The sequence below is a fragment of the Octodon degus genome, unplaced genomic scaffold, assembly GCF_000260255.1.
Source record: "Octodon degus isolate 3935 unplaced genomic scaffold, OctDeg1.0 scaffold00018, whole genome shotgun sequence".
Lineage (NCBI taxonomy): Eukaryota > Metazoa > Chordata > Mammalia > Rodentia > Octodontidae > Octodon > Octodon degus.
Window position 1 is genome coordinate 1,000,440 of NW_004524594.1, and position 16,353 is coordinate 1,016,792.

Sequence of the window (16,353 nt, forward strand, 5' to 3'; positions counted from 1 at the left end):
AATAAAAAGTCAGTTCAGTTGGACACAGGCCTATAATCCCAGCACTCTGGGAGGGTAAGGTAGGAAGATCACAGGTTTGAACCCCGGGCCAGTGAGACAGCTCAGAGGACTAAGCACCTGCTTAGGCAAGTGCAGGGACAGGGGTCCAATCCCTGGTCCTGCATGCCATGCCAGCCCTGCCCCCAGGGCTCACTGAGCCAGCAACTGAGTCAAGTCTAGGCATGGTGTAACCCTAGCACTGGGGAGGCTGAAAACATGAGGATCACTACAAGTCAGAGCTCCTTGTAGCGAGACCCTGTACTAAATACATAAATGGAAAAAAAAAAAAAGTAAATAAACAAATTTCAACCCAGCCTGGATAATTTACAGAGACATTCTCTCAACACAAAAAATAAAAATAAGAAAGGCTAGAGCTGGGCATAGTGGTGCATGCCTGTAATGACAGCATTCAGGAAGCTGAGGCAGGATTGCTGTGTGTTTGAGGCCAGCCTGGCCTACAAAGTGAATTCAAGACCAGCTTGAACTGCATAAAGAAAGCCTGTCTCAAAAAGATTTTTTAAAAAAAGGACTGGTGGGGGCTTCCGAGTTACCTGATTTGTTTAAAGTGCCTGCTTGGGCAAACTCAGTCAGGCGCAGGGGACTGTGGTTTGATCCCCAGCTCCACAAGCTGTACCAGACCTGCCCTCAATGCAGCCTGAGCTAGCCAATTAATCAACCAATCAATCAATCAATCCTTCTCCAATGGGAAAAAGTAAAGGGACTGGGGAGCTGGGGAGATAGCTCAGTGGCATAAATGCTTACCTGGCAAGCACAAGGTCCTGAGTTCATTCCCCCTTACAAAAACAAAAAAGGCTGGGGAGGAGGCTCCATGGTAGAGTTTTTTTTTTTTTTTTGGTGGAACCAGGGATTGAACTCAGGCCCTTGTGCTTGCCAGGGAAGCGCTTATTCCACTGAGCCATCTCCCTGGCCCTGCAGAGTTCTTGCTTTGCATGGCTACTGATTTTTTTTTTTTTTTGTTTGTTTATTTACTTATTTTGCAGTGCTGGGGATGGAACCCAGGACCTCATGCATACTAGGCAAGCACTGTAGCACTGAGCTACATCCTCAGCCCCTTCTTGCTTTGTATGCACAAGGCCCTGGATTCCACCTCTAGCACCACACACACACACACACACACACACACACACACACACACACATACAGAATAAGGATGTGGGCTACAGTCACTCTCTTTGCCAGTAGAATAAGAAAAAGTAGAGGAATGTCACAGAAGGTAGTCAAATGCTGACCATTTGCAGATTACTCGGTTGTTGAGGAATTTGTGTATTGTGTATAGTACTGGGGATCAAACTCAGGAACACTCTGCCACTAAACTACGTTCCCAGCCCTGTTTATTTATTTTGAGAGAGATTTCACCAAATTGCCCAAGGTGACCTTGACCTTAGGATCCTCCTGCCTCTACCTTCTGAGTGGCTGGAACTAGAGGTGCATGTGCCACTTTGCTCAAATAGGGTAAGAAAAAAATTAAATCCTCAGATAGACTATTAAAATGAATAAATGTGCACTTCCCTGGCAAACGCAAGGGCCTGAGTTCAATCCCTGGTTCCGAAAATAAAATAAAATAAAATAAAATGAATAAATGTGGGTGTCTGCTTCTGGCCCCTCCTGCCTTATGGGGAAAAGCAGACAGAATGCATGAGACGAGTCTCTGAACCTGGACAACTGGTGGCAGGAGGGAAAGAAACAGCAGAGCCTTGCACCTGTGCCCTCACTGCTGGGAGTGACTTTGCACCCTCCAGCCAGGGCCGCAGGGCCCAGGCCTTCACCCAGCTGCACACTCAGGGCACTCACCTGGCGGGTGTGTGCAAGAGGGAGACACAGTCGGAGCCTGGGAGACCTCAAGGATCCCCTCTCATCTAGGCTGGGCTTGAACTTCTGATTCTCCTGTGTCAGCCTCCCAAGGGGTGGGATTATAGGTATGCATCACCACACCCCATAAAACTTTTTTTTTTTTTTTTTGGAACAGGGGATTGAACTCAGGCCCTTGCCCTTGCCAGGGAAGCACTTATTCTACTGAGTCATCTCCCCGGCCCCCAAAATAATACTTTTTTAAAAAGGAAAAAAAAAAAAAAAAAAAAAAATCCAGGCCCTGATAACTTTGCTAGTGAATGCTATCAAAAAGTTAAGGAAGAATTCTAGGCTAGGCGTGGTGGTACATACCCATAATCCCAGGAAGGCTGAGGCAAGAAGATTGCCATGAGTTCAAGACCAGCCTGGGCTACAAAGTGAGCTCAAGGTCAGCTGGGACAACATAGTAAGACCCTATCTCAAAAAAAGGAAAAAAAAAAATCCTATTTCTACACAAATTCTTCCAGAAAATAGAAACGAGAGAATATTTTCCAACTCATTGTTTGAGATCAGCATTTCCCTGATACCAAAACCAAAGGCACTGTAAAAAAAAAAGAAAGAAAATTATGGGCTAGTTTTAAATGATTATTCTCATAATCCCAGCTCTTGGGAGGCTATAAACAGGTGGATCACTACAAGTCCCATTTAGTAGTGAGACCCTGAACACCCTGTAGACCCTTCCCTAAAATACAAAATAAATAAATAAATAATAAATCATTCTCTGATATGTGATTAGACTAGAATATTTGATGTAATAATGACATCATAAGATGCACAATGGATCTTATGAGAAAATATTTATGTGATGCTTAGAAAAATGGTGTGGGGGGTTGCCAGTGTCTGTACGTAGAGATGTGGGAATGGAAACTTCAGATCATATGCTATACTTTTTTTTTTTTAGTGGAACCGGGGATTGAACTCAGGGCTTTGTGCTTGCCAGGGAAGCTCTTACTTTACTGAGCCATCTCCCTGGCCCCCATACTTTATATTTTTATAGTCTGAATTTTTATGATGAACAGGAATCTGTAAGAGTAAAATACATCTGTATTCATTTTGAAAATGTAATATATGTTCCCTAAGGCCTGAAAGATATAAAGATCAGAATCAGTGTCAGATGGTTAAAGAAGAGACAAAAGCTGGGGGGTGGCACACACCCATAATCCCAGCTTTTGGGAGGCTGAGGCAGGAGGTTCACTGAGTTCCAGGCCAGCCTGGGCTACAAAGTGAGTACCAACCTGAACTACATAGTGAAACCCCATGTCAAAAACAACAGCAACTAAAGCAATGCAAACCAAAAGCCCAAGGTCAAGGCAGCAGGCATTCCCTTCACTATATCCCTCTTTTCTATGTCCTCTGTTCCTGGGAAAAATAAAGCGCTTCCTATTTAAGGGTTTCCCTGGGGCTGGTGAGATGGCTCAGTGGTCTAAAGCACCTATTTAGAACAAGCTTAGCAAAGCACAGGGACCACGGTTCAATCCCCAGCACCACATGCCAGCCAGCCCCGCCCCCTGGTGGGCTGAGCTGGCCACACACACACACACACACACACACATAAATAAATAAATTTAAATTAAAAAAAAAAAGAGGGTTTCCCTGTTGGTGGCCACTGGCCTGTTACCTGCCTACCAAGTTGGAGGAGCAGGAAACCCACAGCCTCTGTCCTTACCAAGCCTCAGGCAGCATTTTCTCTGGCTTCTAACACTTTTTTTCCTTTTCCCTTTTCCTTCCTTTTTTTATTTAATAATTTTATTGAGAATCAAATAGCAATGAGACAGCTTCAACACTGATCAGTAGGACAGTTTCAGTAATTAATACACTGTATATTGTTGTCTTCTAAGTGATTATTTGTAGTACAAGCTACAACCATGATATCCTATCCACAAACACTATTAGTACAAATCTTTCTATTCATTAAGAGAAAGTAACTGTATCTATCCTATTTTGAATATACAGATACAAAATGGTCCTTAATTTTTTTTTTTTCTGGAACTGGGGATTGAACTCAGGCCCTTGCACTTGCCAGGGAAGTCTTATTCTACTGAGCCATCTCCCCAACCCCTTGGTCTTTCATTTGTAGCCCCTTTTTTAAAAAATTTTTTTCCCATAATTTTATTGAGAAACAAATAGCAATGAGACAGTTTCAAATCAAATTGGTAAGACAGTTTCAATAATTAATACATGTATCCCTTTTGTTTAGTTTTGTCAGAGAAGGGTATTCCATTGTCATTTAAATATTGTAGGTGCGTGAATTCAGCAAAATATTCCAATATAGTCCAGTAGTCCATAATAGTATTGGGTTATCTGCAGGACTGGCAATGTCAGAAGTTGTTGACTTGAGCCTTTTACAGCTCAGCTCACTAATATGGCTTTACTTTATACACTTCGTTTTTATGCTTTTCTGCTGTATGGTTAAGACTAAGATAAAGCAAGACCTATATAACAAGAAATGTAACGTGTGCATCTGACAAGGTCAGTCAAATCCCCTCAGGATTTATCCTGTAGCCTTGTAGTGCACTCTGTAGATCCTTTGTCAGTGTCAGCCATGTGGATGAGTCACAGCCATTGCTTGACCAATTTGCTCTCTGTGAAAGCCTGAGAGAATGTTTTTTCTCCATGAGACTCTCCTTAGGCACATTCCACATTATCGACCACTTTCCTCTGTAGCCCCATAATCTCCCTGACCAGAAAATTTGGGACACAAATGAGTCACACAATGTTACAGTACAGGTTCTCCTAAGTCCTGTGTCCTTACTAACCTTGAAAGGCTAGGGCCAAAATGTTGGCTCTCCTTGTAGTCCTTCTTTTTCTCTAATTTTTGGTCTGCAAACTGAAGTTGTTAACGCTTCAGAAGAGAAGCTTATTATTATTACCCTACAACATAGGCAGTTGAGCTTAACCTCACTATCTGTCTGAATATCAAACACCTTAGACATAACATGGAACAGGTATTTTCCATCAAGTATTGATTGCTATGTTAAACTTTAAGTCCCTACAGAATATAAAGAAAAAAAAATTAAAAAATAGGAACAATTACATATTTTTACACAGAAATTTAGAAATCTAACCATACACAGCATTGTAGCAGGACAGTCCTATGACTTTTTTTTTTTTTTTTCTTGTCTCTTGTTTTCATTTATTACCCTTTTTTTCCCCTTCATACAGCGTCTCACTACCTATGTAGCCCAGGCTGGCTACTCTCTTGTTCTTGTGTGTTTTTGAGACAGCTGGCCTCAAACTCATAGTGATCCTCCTGTCTCAGCCTCCTGAGCACTAGGTGACCGAGGAACCTACTTTCTAGTAGGTGACGATGCAGAGGGAAAGATAGCATTTCAGACCCTAAGACACATTTGACAGCCTGGGCAGGGTGCTGACCCAGGGAATGGCTGGCTGGGTAGGGTCTTCCTTCTGAGTAAAAGCACTAATGTCTCTGACAGGGACACTGGTGATAAGAGGGAGACAGCTATGAGAAAGGGTGCTCTGGTCAAAGAGCACAGAAAGACAGAGCCCCAGTCCAAGAACAGAAACAGCTGGTGTGACTAAAGCACCAAAAGTAAGGATAGACAAACGAGTTAGAGATGGAAGACAGGGCTTGCACTCTGTGGGTGACCACACTATACCTTCAAACGTTCAAGGGGACAGACATCCGGTCTTGGAGACCTTTTCCACTTATGTGTCCGGAACAAACAGAGGTACTTGTGATACCAATCACCCAGAGACCAGATGACACGTGTGGTCCTTTCCTGAACTCAGCACTCTCCCAGCAGCCCCCTCTGGCACAGAGAACTGCTTACCCCTTAGATGAAGGTGGGTTTGTCCTTGACACCAAAATTCCAGAGCATGACATCGCCCCCTTTGGAGGCCACAGCCAGGGTGCTGGGGTGCGCTGGGTGCCAGGCCAGAGCTGTGGCCCTCCTGTCAAAAGGGGAAGCCTTCTGGGCTATCCGGTAAGCAGCCAGGGAGTGCACGAAGGACTGTTGCAGATTCTAGCATGGAGGGAGAGAGCAGGAAGTAGGGTCACTGACTTAAAACCCCAGTCCTGGATAAACCACCGCCCTTCACCTCCTTCAGAGAGTTGCCCATGCCTGGCCTGAAGTCCTCTGCAGTGGACTTGAACTAATCATGGAAGGTCAGGAGCAGAGTACATTCCAACTAACACCTTTATTTTTCTATGTTTAGTTTTTTTGTTTTATTTTGTTTGAGACAGAGTCTGGCTATGTAGCTCAGGCAGGCCTTGAACTCATTATGTAGTCCAGGCTGGCCTCAAACTTGCAGTGATCACCTGCCTCAGCCTCCCGGAGTACTGAGATTACAGGCATGCAGTACCATACCCAGCTCACACCACCTTTACAGTGCAAGACTCTTCTTGGCTGAGTGCCCTGGAGCCCATGCTGCAGAGTCTGAGCAATGTGACAGCCTGCTGATCCAACCCATCATCCTGCAGGAAAAAGGCAGTGTAGAAAGCCTAGGAAATGCCTCACCTGCTGTAGCGATGGCCAGGCAGCCTCACCCAGCTTATGCTGGTGCAGAACCCTGATGATGCTGCTGCCGGCTTTTGGGTCCTGCAAGCTGGCCTGCCCCGCCCGAGGGCAGCCTGAGTCATATCTCCTGCTAAGACCTGCCAAAAGCAACAGACACATATTTTCCTCTGCAATCTCAGGGAAGGTTTTCAGCTGAAATCTCAAGAGAGCCCAGCCATTTCACTCAAAATGGCCAATCTGTCTCATCAGCTCCTAAAGCCTTTCCACAGTCGGTTTAGCCTCAACACAGGGCAGAAACACTTGGCAGAGATTCCCCCCCCCAAAATAAAATGCTACCCAAAGAGTATTTGAGAGAGGCAGGACTGGGTGGACCCACAGCCTCTGCACAGAGCTGCAGCCCCAGCCCTTTTTCTTCTGAAACAGGGTCTCCCTAAATTGTTCAGGAAGAGCTCAAACTCTTTTCTCCTGCCTCAGCCTCCCAGAGCGCTGGGATTACAGGTGTATGTCACCATACCAGGCTTCAAATAGTAATTTTGGAGTGAAACTAAATATGATTTTGCAGGGTTCCCCAGAGTTTAGCCAAAGACACACAACAGCCCAGCACACTACAGAATTCTTCCCCATGTGGACTAGGAAGGCTGGAGTTGGGTTGGGTGACAATTTAAAAAACACATGATAAAAAATTTTAATACAGACTGTTTAGGGACACATATTAAAAATCCCATGTTAAAATAATATATTGAGGGGCCAGGGAAATAGCTCAGTAGAATAAGGCAAGTGCAAGGGCCTAAATTCAATCCCTGGTTCTGCAAAAAAATAAATAAAATAAAATAATATATTGACCGATTGTCAATCCTAAACCCTATCTGTTCTGGCAGTAGAAGGATCTAGTAGAATCTGGAATAAATCTAAATTAACTAGGTTACTTCTTGGGATATAAATCAATTATAACAAGATACAGCCCTGGAACACCAAGTTGTATCAGTGGATGGAATCTCAAGGCTCTAGCTTCTCTCCACAACCAATTCCTTTTTCTCAGAGACAATCACCACTTCCTCAGCTCCCCACCTATCTGTACAGCCTCAGGCTCAAGCTCTGGTAAACCTCAGAGGAGGAGAAAGAAGGAAATTGCTGCTCTCACAGCTGAAGGCAAAGACAGCTGAAGACTAAGGAGTTGGATGGTGGCGCCGGCCCGCAGGCATATAAATCTCAGCAATCTAAGAGGCCGAGGCAACAGAACCGGAGGTTGTAGCTCTGCGTGCTAAATTTACTTAGTGAGACCCTCAAAAAAAAAAAAAAAAAAAAAAAAAAGCAAGTGTTGCAGGTCAGAGCCAAGGCCATGGGTTCAATCCCCAGTACCACCAAAAAAAAAAAAAAAAGAAAAAGAAAAAAGCACTCAGCACCCAGACAGCCAGGAAAGTTAGGGTTCCTTCAAGCAGCCCTCAAAATACAAACTCCATTCACACCAGAGCCGTGAAAAGCAGGCAGCGGTGGTAATGGGGTCTGCTTCTTCCTGTCCCCTGGGGTGGGCTGAGGGGCGGCCTACTCAGGTGTCAGTCATCACCAGCCGACACCAGCGGGCCCCCGGGGCTCCTGGGAAAAGGGGCGCCCGTCCCCCCTCGTTCTCCGGCGCAAACAGGAAAGCAGAGGCAGGTGAGGCAATACCGGGGCCCTTCGCGCGGGGCTTCTTGGCCGCGGGCTCCGGCTCCCGCGGACTCCTCCTGCTCCTGAGGCGCACCACCACTTTGGGGGTCTCCTGGGTTTCTGGGCGCTTCCGGGGAATCATCGCGTCCTCGGAAGGAAGGAGCACTAAGCCCTACGCCGAGATCATGAGGTAGGACTGTGAGCCTCTGAGGAGAGAGGAGGCGACGACAAGGCCACTCGAGCTGCCACCGGTAGTCGCAAACTTCCCGCCAACAAGCCCAGGGCTTGTCAGCCACGAGCCCCGGCCCCTCCCCTTCCCTAAAGGCGTGGCGCGCGAGAGTCGGGTTGCCTGCGTGCGAGCGTGCGTGCGTGCTGTTGCGTGAGGGGCGGGGCCTGCGCTCCTAAACGGCGTGGAAAGTGTTGTTATTTTTCACACGAAGAACTTGGCTTCTGCGCTAGGTGTCGAGCTTGACGAAACTCGATTGCTGGTGTCTCCGCCCATAAAATATAAACATTGCCTAAATTATGGAAATAACCACATAGCTCCCTATGTTAGCCAATGAGGACTGCAGCAGTTTTGAGAGTCACAGCCTTAGCTTTATTTTGTAGATATAATTTTATTAGAGACACAAGAGAAGTGTGTGTGTGTGTGTTTTGTTTTGTTTTTGGCGGAACCAGGGATTGAACTCAGGCCCTTGCCTTTGCCAGGGAAGCACTTATTCTACTGAGCCATCGCCCCGGCCCTAAGAAGTGTTTTAAACGACGCTGTATACGTGTATCAGAACATCAGATGGTAACTCATAAATATGTATAATTTTATTAGTTTTTAAAATACACTTTAAAGCAATATTATGGAAGAGGAAAAACCTGTTTTTACATGTTCTGGGTCTGTGGTTGGGTCTAAGAATAAAACTGATGCAAGACAGAATCACAGGAAACAAATTTAATAGTTGTGTGTGGAATAGAAGACTCCAAAAGGAAAACAAAGACCCAGAGAGGCAGTTAGGCACCAGAGCTTCTACTCGTGCCCTTTTACACAAGAGCAATCAATCAACAGTGGAAGGTAGCAAGACAAAAAGGCACTGGCCCCAAAAGTATAAGGGGAAGTTAATGGAAGCTAAGGGTTATTGTATGGGTTTGCGTAGGTTGGTTTCAAACCTGGGTGCTCAATTGATAATGAGAATGTGCTCTTCCTGGGACAGGTATGGAGGCATCTTTGATTTTTATCATGAGGTATCTCCTGATCTGCCTTTACATGGACAGAGGGAGTTCACAACTGCTTCTGCATCTGCTGTTTCCCAAGTACCTTCAAGCTGGACATGACACCGCTTGCCTGTTACCCTAATGTCCTGGGCCAGCCTAGGCTCCATGGCGAGTCCAAGACCAGCCTGAACTGCACATCAAGATCTTGCCTCAAGAGAACATCAGGCCCCTTCAGGTCAAAATAACCACTGTGAAGGCCAGCCAGATAGCTCAGCAGACTAAAGCGCCTGCTTAGGCAGAGCACAGCGTCCTGGGTTTGATCCCCAGTGTGCCGTGTGGGCCCCGCCCTGGGGCATGCTGAAACTGGGTTTGGTGATGCATGCCTGTAATCCTGGCGCTTGGGAGGCTGAAAACAGGAGAATCACTACAAGTCCGATCTATATAGTGAGACCCTGTAGACCCTGTACTAAATACATTAAAAAATAAAATAAATAAATAACCAATATGAGCCAGGCATGGTGACATGCTCCTGTAATCTCACTGTTCTGAAGGCTGAAGTAGGAGGAATGCCAGGAGTTTGAAGCCAGCCTGGCCTATAAGCAAGACCCTGTCTCAAAAACAAACAAAAAATCCATACACTTTAATGCTGCCAACATGATAAGGGGGTAAGGGTACAACATCACTGAGTTGCAGGCCATGGAGCCCCCATGCTGTGAAACCCCTGGACAGATGTTTTGGAGCTCTTTGTGCTACTACTTTTCACATAAGGCATCATAAGGCAACTCATTCAAAAGCTGCTGGTGACAGCAAATTGAGGTCCCGTGTTCTCCCTGGAAGCCAGGCAAACCATGAACGTGACCCTATATGATGCCAGTTTCTTTGATCTGCAAAACAATAAATGGCTTTATTTAGGTGTTTTCTAGAAAAAGTGGTATACCACAGTGGAAAAACATTGTACTTAGACTGTGTGATCCTGGGGTCATCATTTCATTTTTTCCATGCTTTAGTTTCACCACCACAAAGTGAAGGGGGAAAGGTGTAGGTGGGCCTTTCCATCTCTCTCAGCTTGATCTCACAGCAATCCTCGTGCCTCAGCCTCCTGAGTGCTGGGATCACAGGTGTGCACCACCACACCTGGCCCCTCTGTGGTCTTGTGCGTGCTATAAAAGCCGCATATGGAAGCTTTCCACTCTAACCTCCCTGGAAGTTTCCATGTGGTAGAAACCATTTTTTTTTTTTTTTTTTTTTTTTTTTTGCAGGCTGATACATGATGGGTTCTGCTCAAGCAGTCTGTGAGGCCAAGCAGAGTGCTGAGTCTGCAGAAGCATCCAAAATCCACACCAGCAAGGCGTGCGGGCTTCCCACACACAGTCAGTGCATCCAGTGGTTTGCAAATGACAGCCTCGGAGATTCTGCAGAGCTTGCAGGGACAGAGGCTGAAATTCCTCCTGGAGGATGGGAAACAGGCTGTGGAGGACTCAGCCTTCAGAGTTCTTCTTCCTTGGCATCCCAATCCTTATTCAAATGCCCAAATATGACCAAATTCATAGATTATGGAAGCATGACTTTTCCCTCTGTGAATATTAAATATTAAAGTAAAAAATGTAATTTGAGGTTTAGATGCAGCTCAGTGGTAGAGTATGTGCTTACCATGCATCAGACTCTGGCCTGAGAAAATTGGGGGCAGTTGTAGAAGTGTCAGACATCTAATCATAACCCAAAACAAATTTATTCTGAGGGCCGGGGTTATGGCTCAGTGACACAAGTGCAGGGTCCTGACTTTGATTCCTGGTACCAAAAAAAAAAAAAAAAAAAGTCTCTGTCTTTCTCTCTCTCTCTCTCCTTTTGAGACAGAGTTGCACTATGTAGTCCAGGGTGGCCTCGAACTTGCTACATAGCCCAGGTTAGTCCCAAACTGACACAGATCTTCCTGCCTCAGCCTCCCTGCCAAGTGCTGGACCTTCTGTCTCTACTGTGGGGGATGAGGCAGCACCCACATCCTAAATCAGCGTCTGTCGTGAAATACCATCAGTACAGAGCACCAGGGCTCTTCTCCAGGCAGGTGGATCTGCACAGCAATTGTCCAGCTGCTTGTGCCACCTATGGGGCATGCTTTACAGTCTGTGAAGTGTTCTACAAATAGAAGTTGTTATGTAATCTCCCATGGATGTGCTGTTTACTGGTAAGATCTGATAAAGGTGATGAAGAAGTCTGGTGGGCTGAAAAATCCTCACCAGTCGCTATCTATCATGGATAAAACAGGGAGACCAGAGAATCAAAAAATGGGCTTCCCAGCTCTTCTTCATCTAGGTTTTGTCCCAGAAGGGTTGAAGACACCATATCCCGGTGATCCATGCGTATCTGTGTTTACAGCAGCACAATTCATAATAGCTAAATACTGGATGCTGCTGTGTCCATCAGCAGAAGAATGGATAAAGGAAATGTGGTATATATGCCCCAAAGAGTACTACTCTGCCATAAAGAAGGATAAATTGGAGCCATTGGTAGGGACATGGATGCATCTTGAGTCTGTCATGTTAAGTAAAATAAGCTAAATAAGAAGCTTAAATATGGCATGGTTTCTCTTAAAGGAGAAACCTGAAGCACAAGTAAAGAACAAAATAAAAGCTCGACAATAGGAAACAGGGAGGAAAGAGGATCTTTTGCAAAAGGGAAGGGACCAAAAGACGGGACTGGGACGGCAGGGTGGGCAGGGGTGAGAAAAGAATTCAGATGTGTGATGACACGCCCCACCCACTTCCCACAAGGACTGCAGTCACTGTGTCCTGCAAATGCGCTCCAGTGAAAATTAAGATTACCAGCTTCCATTGCCCCCTAAAATAAAAGGAAGCAAGGGCATTGGGGGCCAGCTCACTCTGCTGAAGCATAGTTATCTTCCAGGGACAAAGGCAGGAAGAAAGTGGCTCTGTGTGACACCAAGCTGTGCCCTATGGGCCCACGTCAGCAGGAAGGCGCATTCCTTCGCATTCCCCACTGCCCACGCCTCTTCCACAGCCCAGAGGTGGCACGTCCCCTTATTGTGACGCTGTAGCCAGATGACCAAACACTGCCCCAGGAACCCCTGAGCAGTTGTTTTCCATAGAGGGGCTGCTGGCATGGTGCTTGTTGGGAAGCGAGGAGCCCCATGGGTGGTGGGTGGTGTCCTAGCACAAACCCACACCCCTCCCGACACACTGAGTCCCAAGTGGCACCCTTGCCCACACATGTACCCTACATTCGCTCGTGCTCAACTACCACTTAGTCCTAATGTCAGTTTTGTCCTAATTAGAGGTCGTTGGCAGCCCTAGGGCTGCTGATCTATTTTTCAAAAGGCTCCTTTATGAAACTAGATTAAGGAAAGCTTTCTCCTTTTTAAGTGCAAGGAGCATTGCAAGAGATTTCTAAGGCGAACAGCTTTGGCCCTAGTTAGCCTGGCATAGTGGGGTGACCAGTAACCCCCATAAAGGTAGGCCTTCATCCTAATCCTCAGAATCTATCATTCTTACCTTGTTTTTTTTTTAAATAAATCTTATTTTTTAAACAAATTTATTTATTTATTTGTTTGTTTGTTTGTTTTGTGTGTGTGTGTGTGTGTGTGTGTGTGTGTGTGTGTGGCCAGCTCAGCCCACCAGGGGGCGGTGCTGGCTGGCATGTGGTGCTGGGGGATTGAACCGCAGTCCCTGTGCTTTGCTTAGCTTAGCTTGTTCTAAGTAGGTGCTTTAGACCACTGAGCTATCTCACCAGCCCTATCATTCTTACCTTGTTTGGGAGAAGGGTCTTTAGAGATGGTTTAAAAATGAGATGACCATTCTGGATTATCTGACTCTAAATCCAGTCGCAAGTATGCTTTTGATTTTTAAAGACTGGGTCTTGCTCTGTCATTCAGGTTGGCCTTCATGTAACTATGTAGTCCAGGCTGGCCTAGAATTTGTGACAATCCTCTTGCATCAGCCTCCCGAGTGCTGGGATTACAGGTATACACCCCCATGCCTGGAGCGAGTATGCTTTTAAAAGTGAGGCCAAAAAAAAAAAAAAAAAAGAATGAAGCCAGGCTGGCCAGATAGCCCAGTGGACTAAAGTGCCTGCTCAGGCAGAACTCAGTGGCTGGGGTTCAATCCCCAGCATGCCGTGCTGGCCCCACCCCCAGGGCACGCTGAGATGGCAATTGGGACTGGGTGTGGTGGCATGCACCTGTATTCCCAGCTCTTGGGAGGCTGAAAACAGGAGGATCTGAGTCCAATCTAGGTAGTGAGACCCTGTACACCCTGTAGATCCTGTCCTAAATTCAAAAAAAAAAAAAAAAAAAGAAAGAAAAAGCATAAAGCCAAAGGAAATGAGATGCAGACAGAGAACCCAGAGGGTGGAGACACGTTGGAGCCATGTGGCAGTAAACTAGCACTGCCAGGGACTGCCAGCTACTACCGGAGCGGGCAGAGCAGATTCTCCCCAGAGGCCGATGCTATGATTTTGATTTCCAGCCCTGAGAACTGTGTAACAATTAGTTCCTGTTGTTTCCAGTCACCCTGTAGGATCATGGCAGAAACTCTTGGGACTGTCTTCCCTGGTGTCCATCCTGAGCCAGTGGGAAGCTACTTCCCGGATTCCTCACTGGTTTCCTCCTGTCAACTGGGAGGAGCAGGTGCCACTCCATGGGGATCATCATGAGGCTTGATGACAGAGGGCAAGGGGCATGCTTGGTGCTGGGCACTGTCTCTGCCCTTGTTCCCACCTCTGTCCTGGGGCAGTGAGTTCCACAGCCAGGTTGGGGACTGTGGCTTCCGTTTCTTGTCAAGGTCGCTGACTCACCAGTGATGTTAACAGTAGTGTGTGGCACAGCCCCTGGGATGTCCCATTAGTGTCTCAAACCCAATGTGTCCAGAAGTGAACTCCTCTCCCTCCCCCTTTGTGGGTCTTTCTGAGACAGTGTCTCTTTATGCAGTTCAGGCTGGCCTTGAGTTCACTTGGTAGCCCGGACTGGCCTTGAACTTGTAATAGTCCTCCTGCCTCAGCCTCCAGAGTGCTGGGATGACAGACGTGCACTGCTCTTGGCCCTTCTTTCTTTTTGAGGGAGGGAATAGAGTCTCACCATATTACCCAGGTTGACCCTGAATTCGTTGGGCTCAAGCCATCCTCCTGTCTCAGCCTCCTAAGAATCTGGGACTACAGCCATGAAGCTTTGTACCCAGCTCTGAAAGTGAACTTAGTCAGGAATGGTGACACACACCTGTGATCCCAGCACTAGGAAGACTGAGGTAGAACGATCACCTTGAGTTTGAGGCCAGCCTGCGCCATGTAGTGAGTTCAAGGCCCAGTTTACCTACATAGACCTATATGTTCTTTTTTATTTTGTCTCAAAAAAAAATGTTTTTCTTTTCCGTGTGTGTGTGTGTGTGTGTGTGTGTGTACCAAGAATCAAACTCACAACTTTGTGCTTGCCAGACAGGCACTGTGCTGCTGAGCTAAATCTCAGGCCCAATTTTATTTGTTTTTTGAGACATTGTGTGGTCCAGGATGGCCTCAAACTCATGGCGATACTCTAGCCTCAGCCTCCCAAGTGCTGGGATCACAGGTGTGCGCCACCACACTTGGGGCCACTTCTTTTCTGTCTAATCCATGGGTCAACCTAGATTTTGTGCAAAGTAAACACTTAGGCTCTGTGAGCCGCACAGTCTCCATTATAGCCACCTTGACCTCTGCCACTGTAGGAAGAACATGAAAACAGATGAGTGTGGCTGTGTTCCAATAAAATTTGACTCACAAACATTGAAATTTGAACTTTCTACAAAATATTATTTTTATTTTGGAGGCAGGGTCTTGCTATGTCGTTCAGGTGGACCTCAAACTTGCCCTCCTCCTGCCTCAGGAATAAACAGCTGGGATTATAGGCTTGGATCACCCTTTCTAGCTTTGCCTGGGCTCAAACCCCAGGGCCTCACGGGGGTAACCGGTAATGCCTGACCTGCACCTTGCCTTCCCCCGATACTTAGCTTTATTTGATTTTAGTGGAAAATTCCATAGGATCAAGGACCTTGCCGCTGTCTTCCTGCTGAAGATCAGCCCACAGCCCCGTGTCAAGCACACAGAGGGATCTCCAGAAAGCCTGCTAAGTCGCAGGAGCCCCCAGGGTCCCCTGCACTAGCTGAGGTGGCCCCAGATGCATCAGGAGGATGTACAAGCAGTCGCCTCCTGCCCAGTGGCTGCAAGGTGGGTGTGCAGCGCAGCGCAGTGCAGCGCCTGGGCTCCTCCTGCCAACTCCGGGTCTCTTTCCAAAGAATCCGCCTTGGGCAAATTCCTGACCCCGAGGAGCTTTCCTGCAGCTGCATCCAAGCCTGCTATTTGGTTCACTCCAGCCCTTCCTTGTGCTGCCTCCTGTGTCCTAACCCCAAAGCGGCCTCCCTACTGGGTAGCCCCTCTCCTAACTTGCATGGGCTCTTCCCCCTGGGGCTACTCAGGATCTTAAAAACATTGCGTTCCATCAGGACACTCTGCCCAGCTGCCTGTTGGGGGTGCTGGGCAATGTCCAGAGGTCCGGAGAAACTGGAGAAGCAGGGTGCTGCTCTGCGAGCTCGTCTTTACCCTCCCCCAGGCATGTGCACTGAGTGCAGGAGGCCCAGCATAACCCCAGCGGGAAAAGCAGAAGAAGAAAAGAGATGGACAAAAGGAAGGGACACCAGGTGTGCTAGTTCACCCCTGTATCCCCAGCTCTAGGGAGGCTGAGGCAGTAGGGTTGCCGAGGCTGCATCATTCAAGACTGCCCTCAGTGAGGCTTTGTGTCCCCAAAACAAAAGTAGGCAAAGAGCTCAATCCCTGGTACCACCAAACAAACAAAGGCAAAGAGAAAAGGAAAGGAAAAGTTAGGTGTGTTGCTGCAAGACTAACTTCAGTTGAGGCAGGGGCATCACTTGAGTCCAGGAGTTTAAGGTCAATTTGGACAACATAGCAAGATCCCAGTCTCCAAAATAAATAAAATTGAATTGAATTCTTCAGTCATGCCCTTACAAGTACCCTTGTGACTCCTGCTGGCGTATTGAACTGCACAGCTATAGGGCTGCTCCTTCGCTGCTGGCTGTTCTGTGGGACAGCACTGTCTTCCTCCTCCTCCTCCTCCTCCTCCTCCTCC

At 46.9% G+C, this 16,353-nt stretch overlaps 1 protein-coding gene across 1 annotated transcript in view; it reads right to left on the bottom strand.

The window, feature by feature from the left end:
* Ddb2 (damage specific DNA binding protein 2) overlaps positions 1-8,364 on the bottom strand; it is a 19,062-nt gene extending 10,698 nt beyond the window's left edge. The window contains 3 exon segments of the mRNA XM_004627286.2: positions 5,700-5,891; positions 6,387-6,523; positions 8,052-8,364. Of these exon segments, the coding sequence (XP_004627343.1) occupies positions 5,700-5,891; positions 6,387-6,523; positions 8,052-8,172 (450 nt within the window). The 5' untranslated portion in view covers positions 8,173-8,364.
* Positions 8,365-16,353: the final 7,989 nt, after the last annotated feature.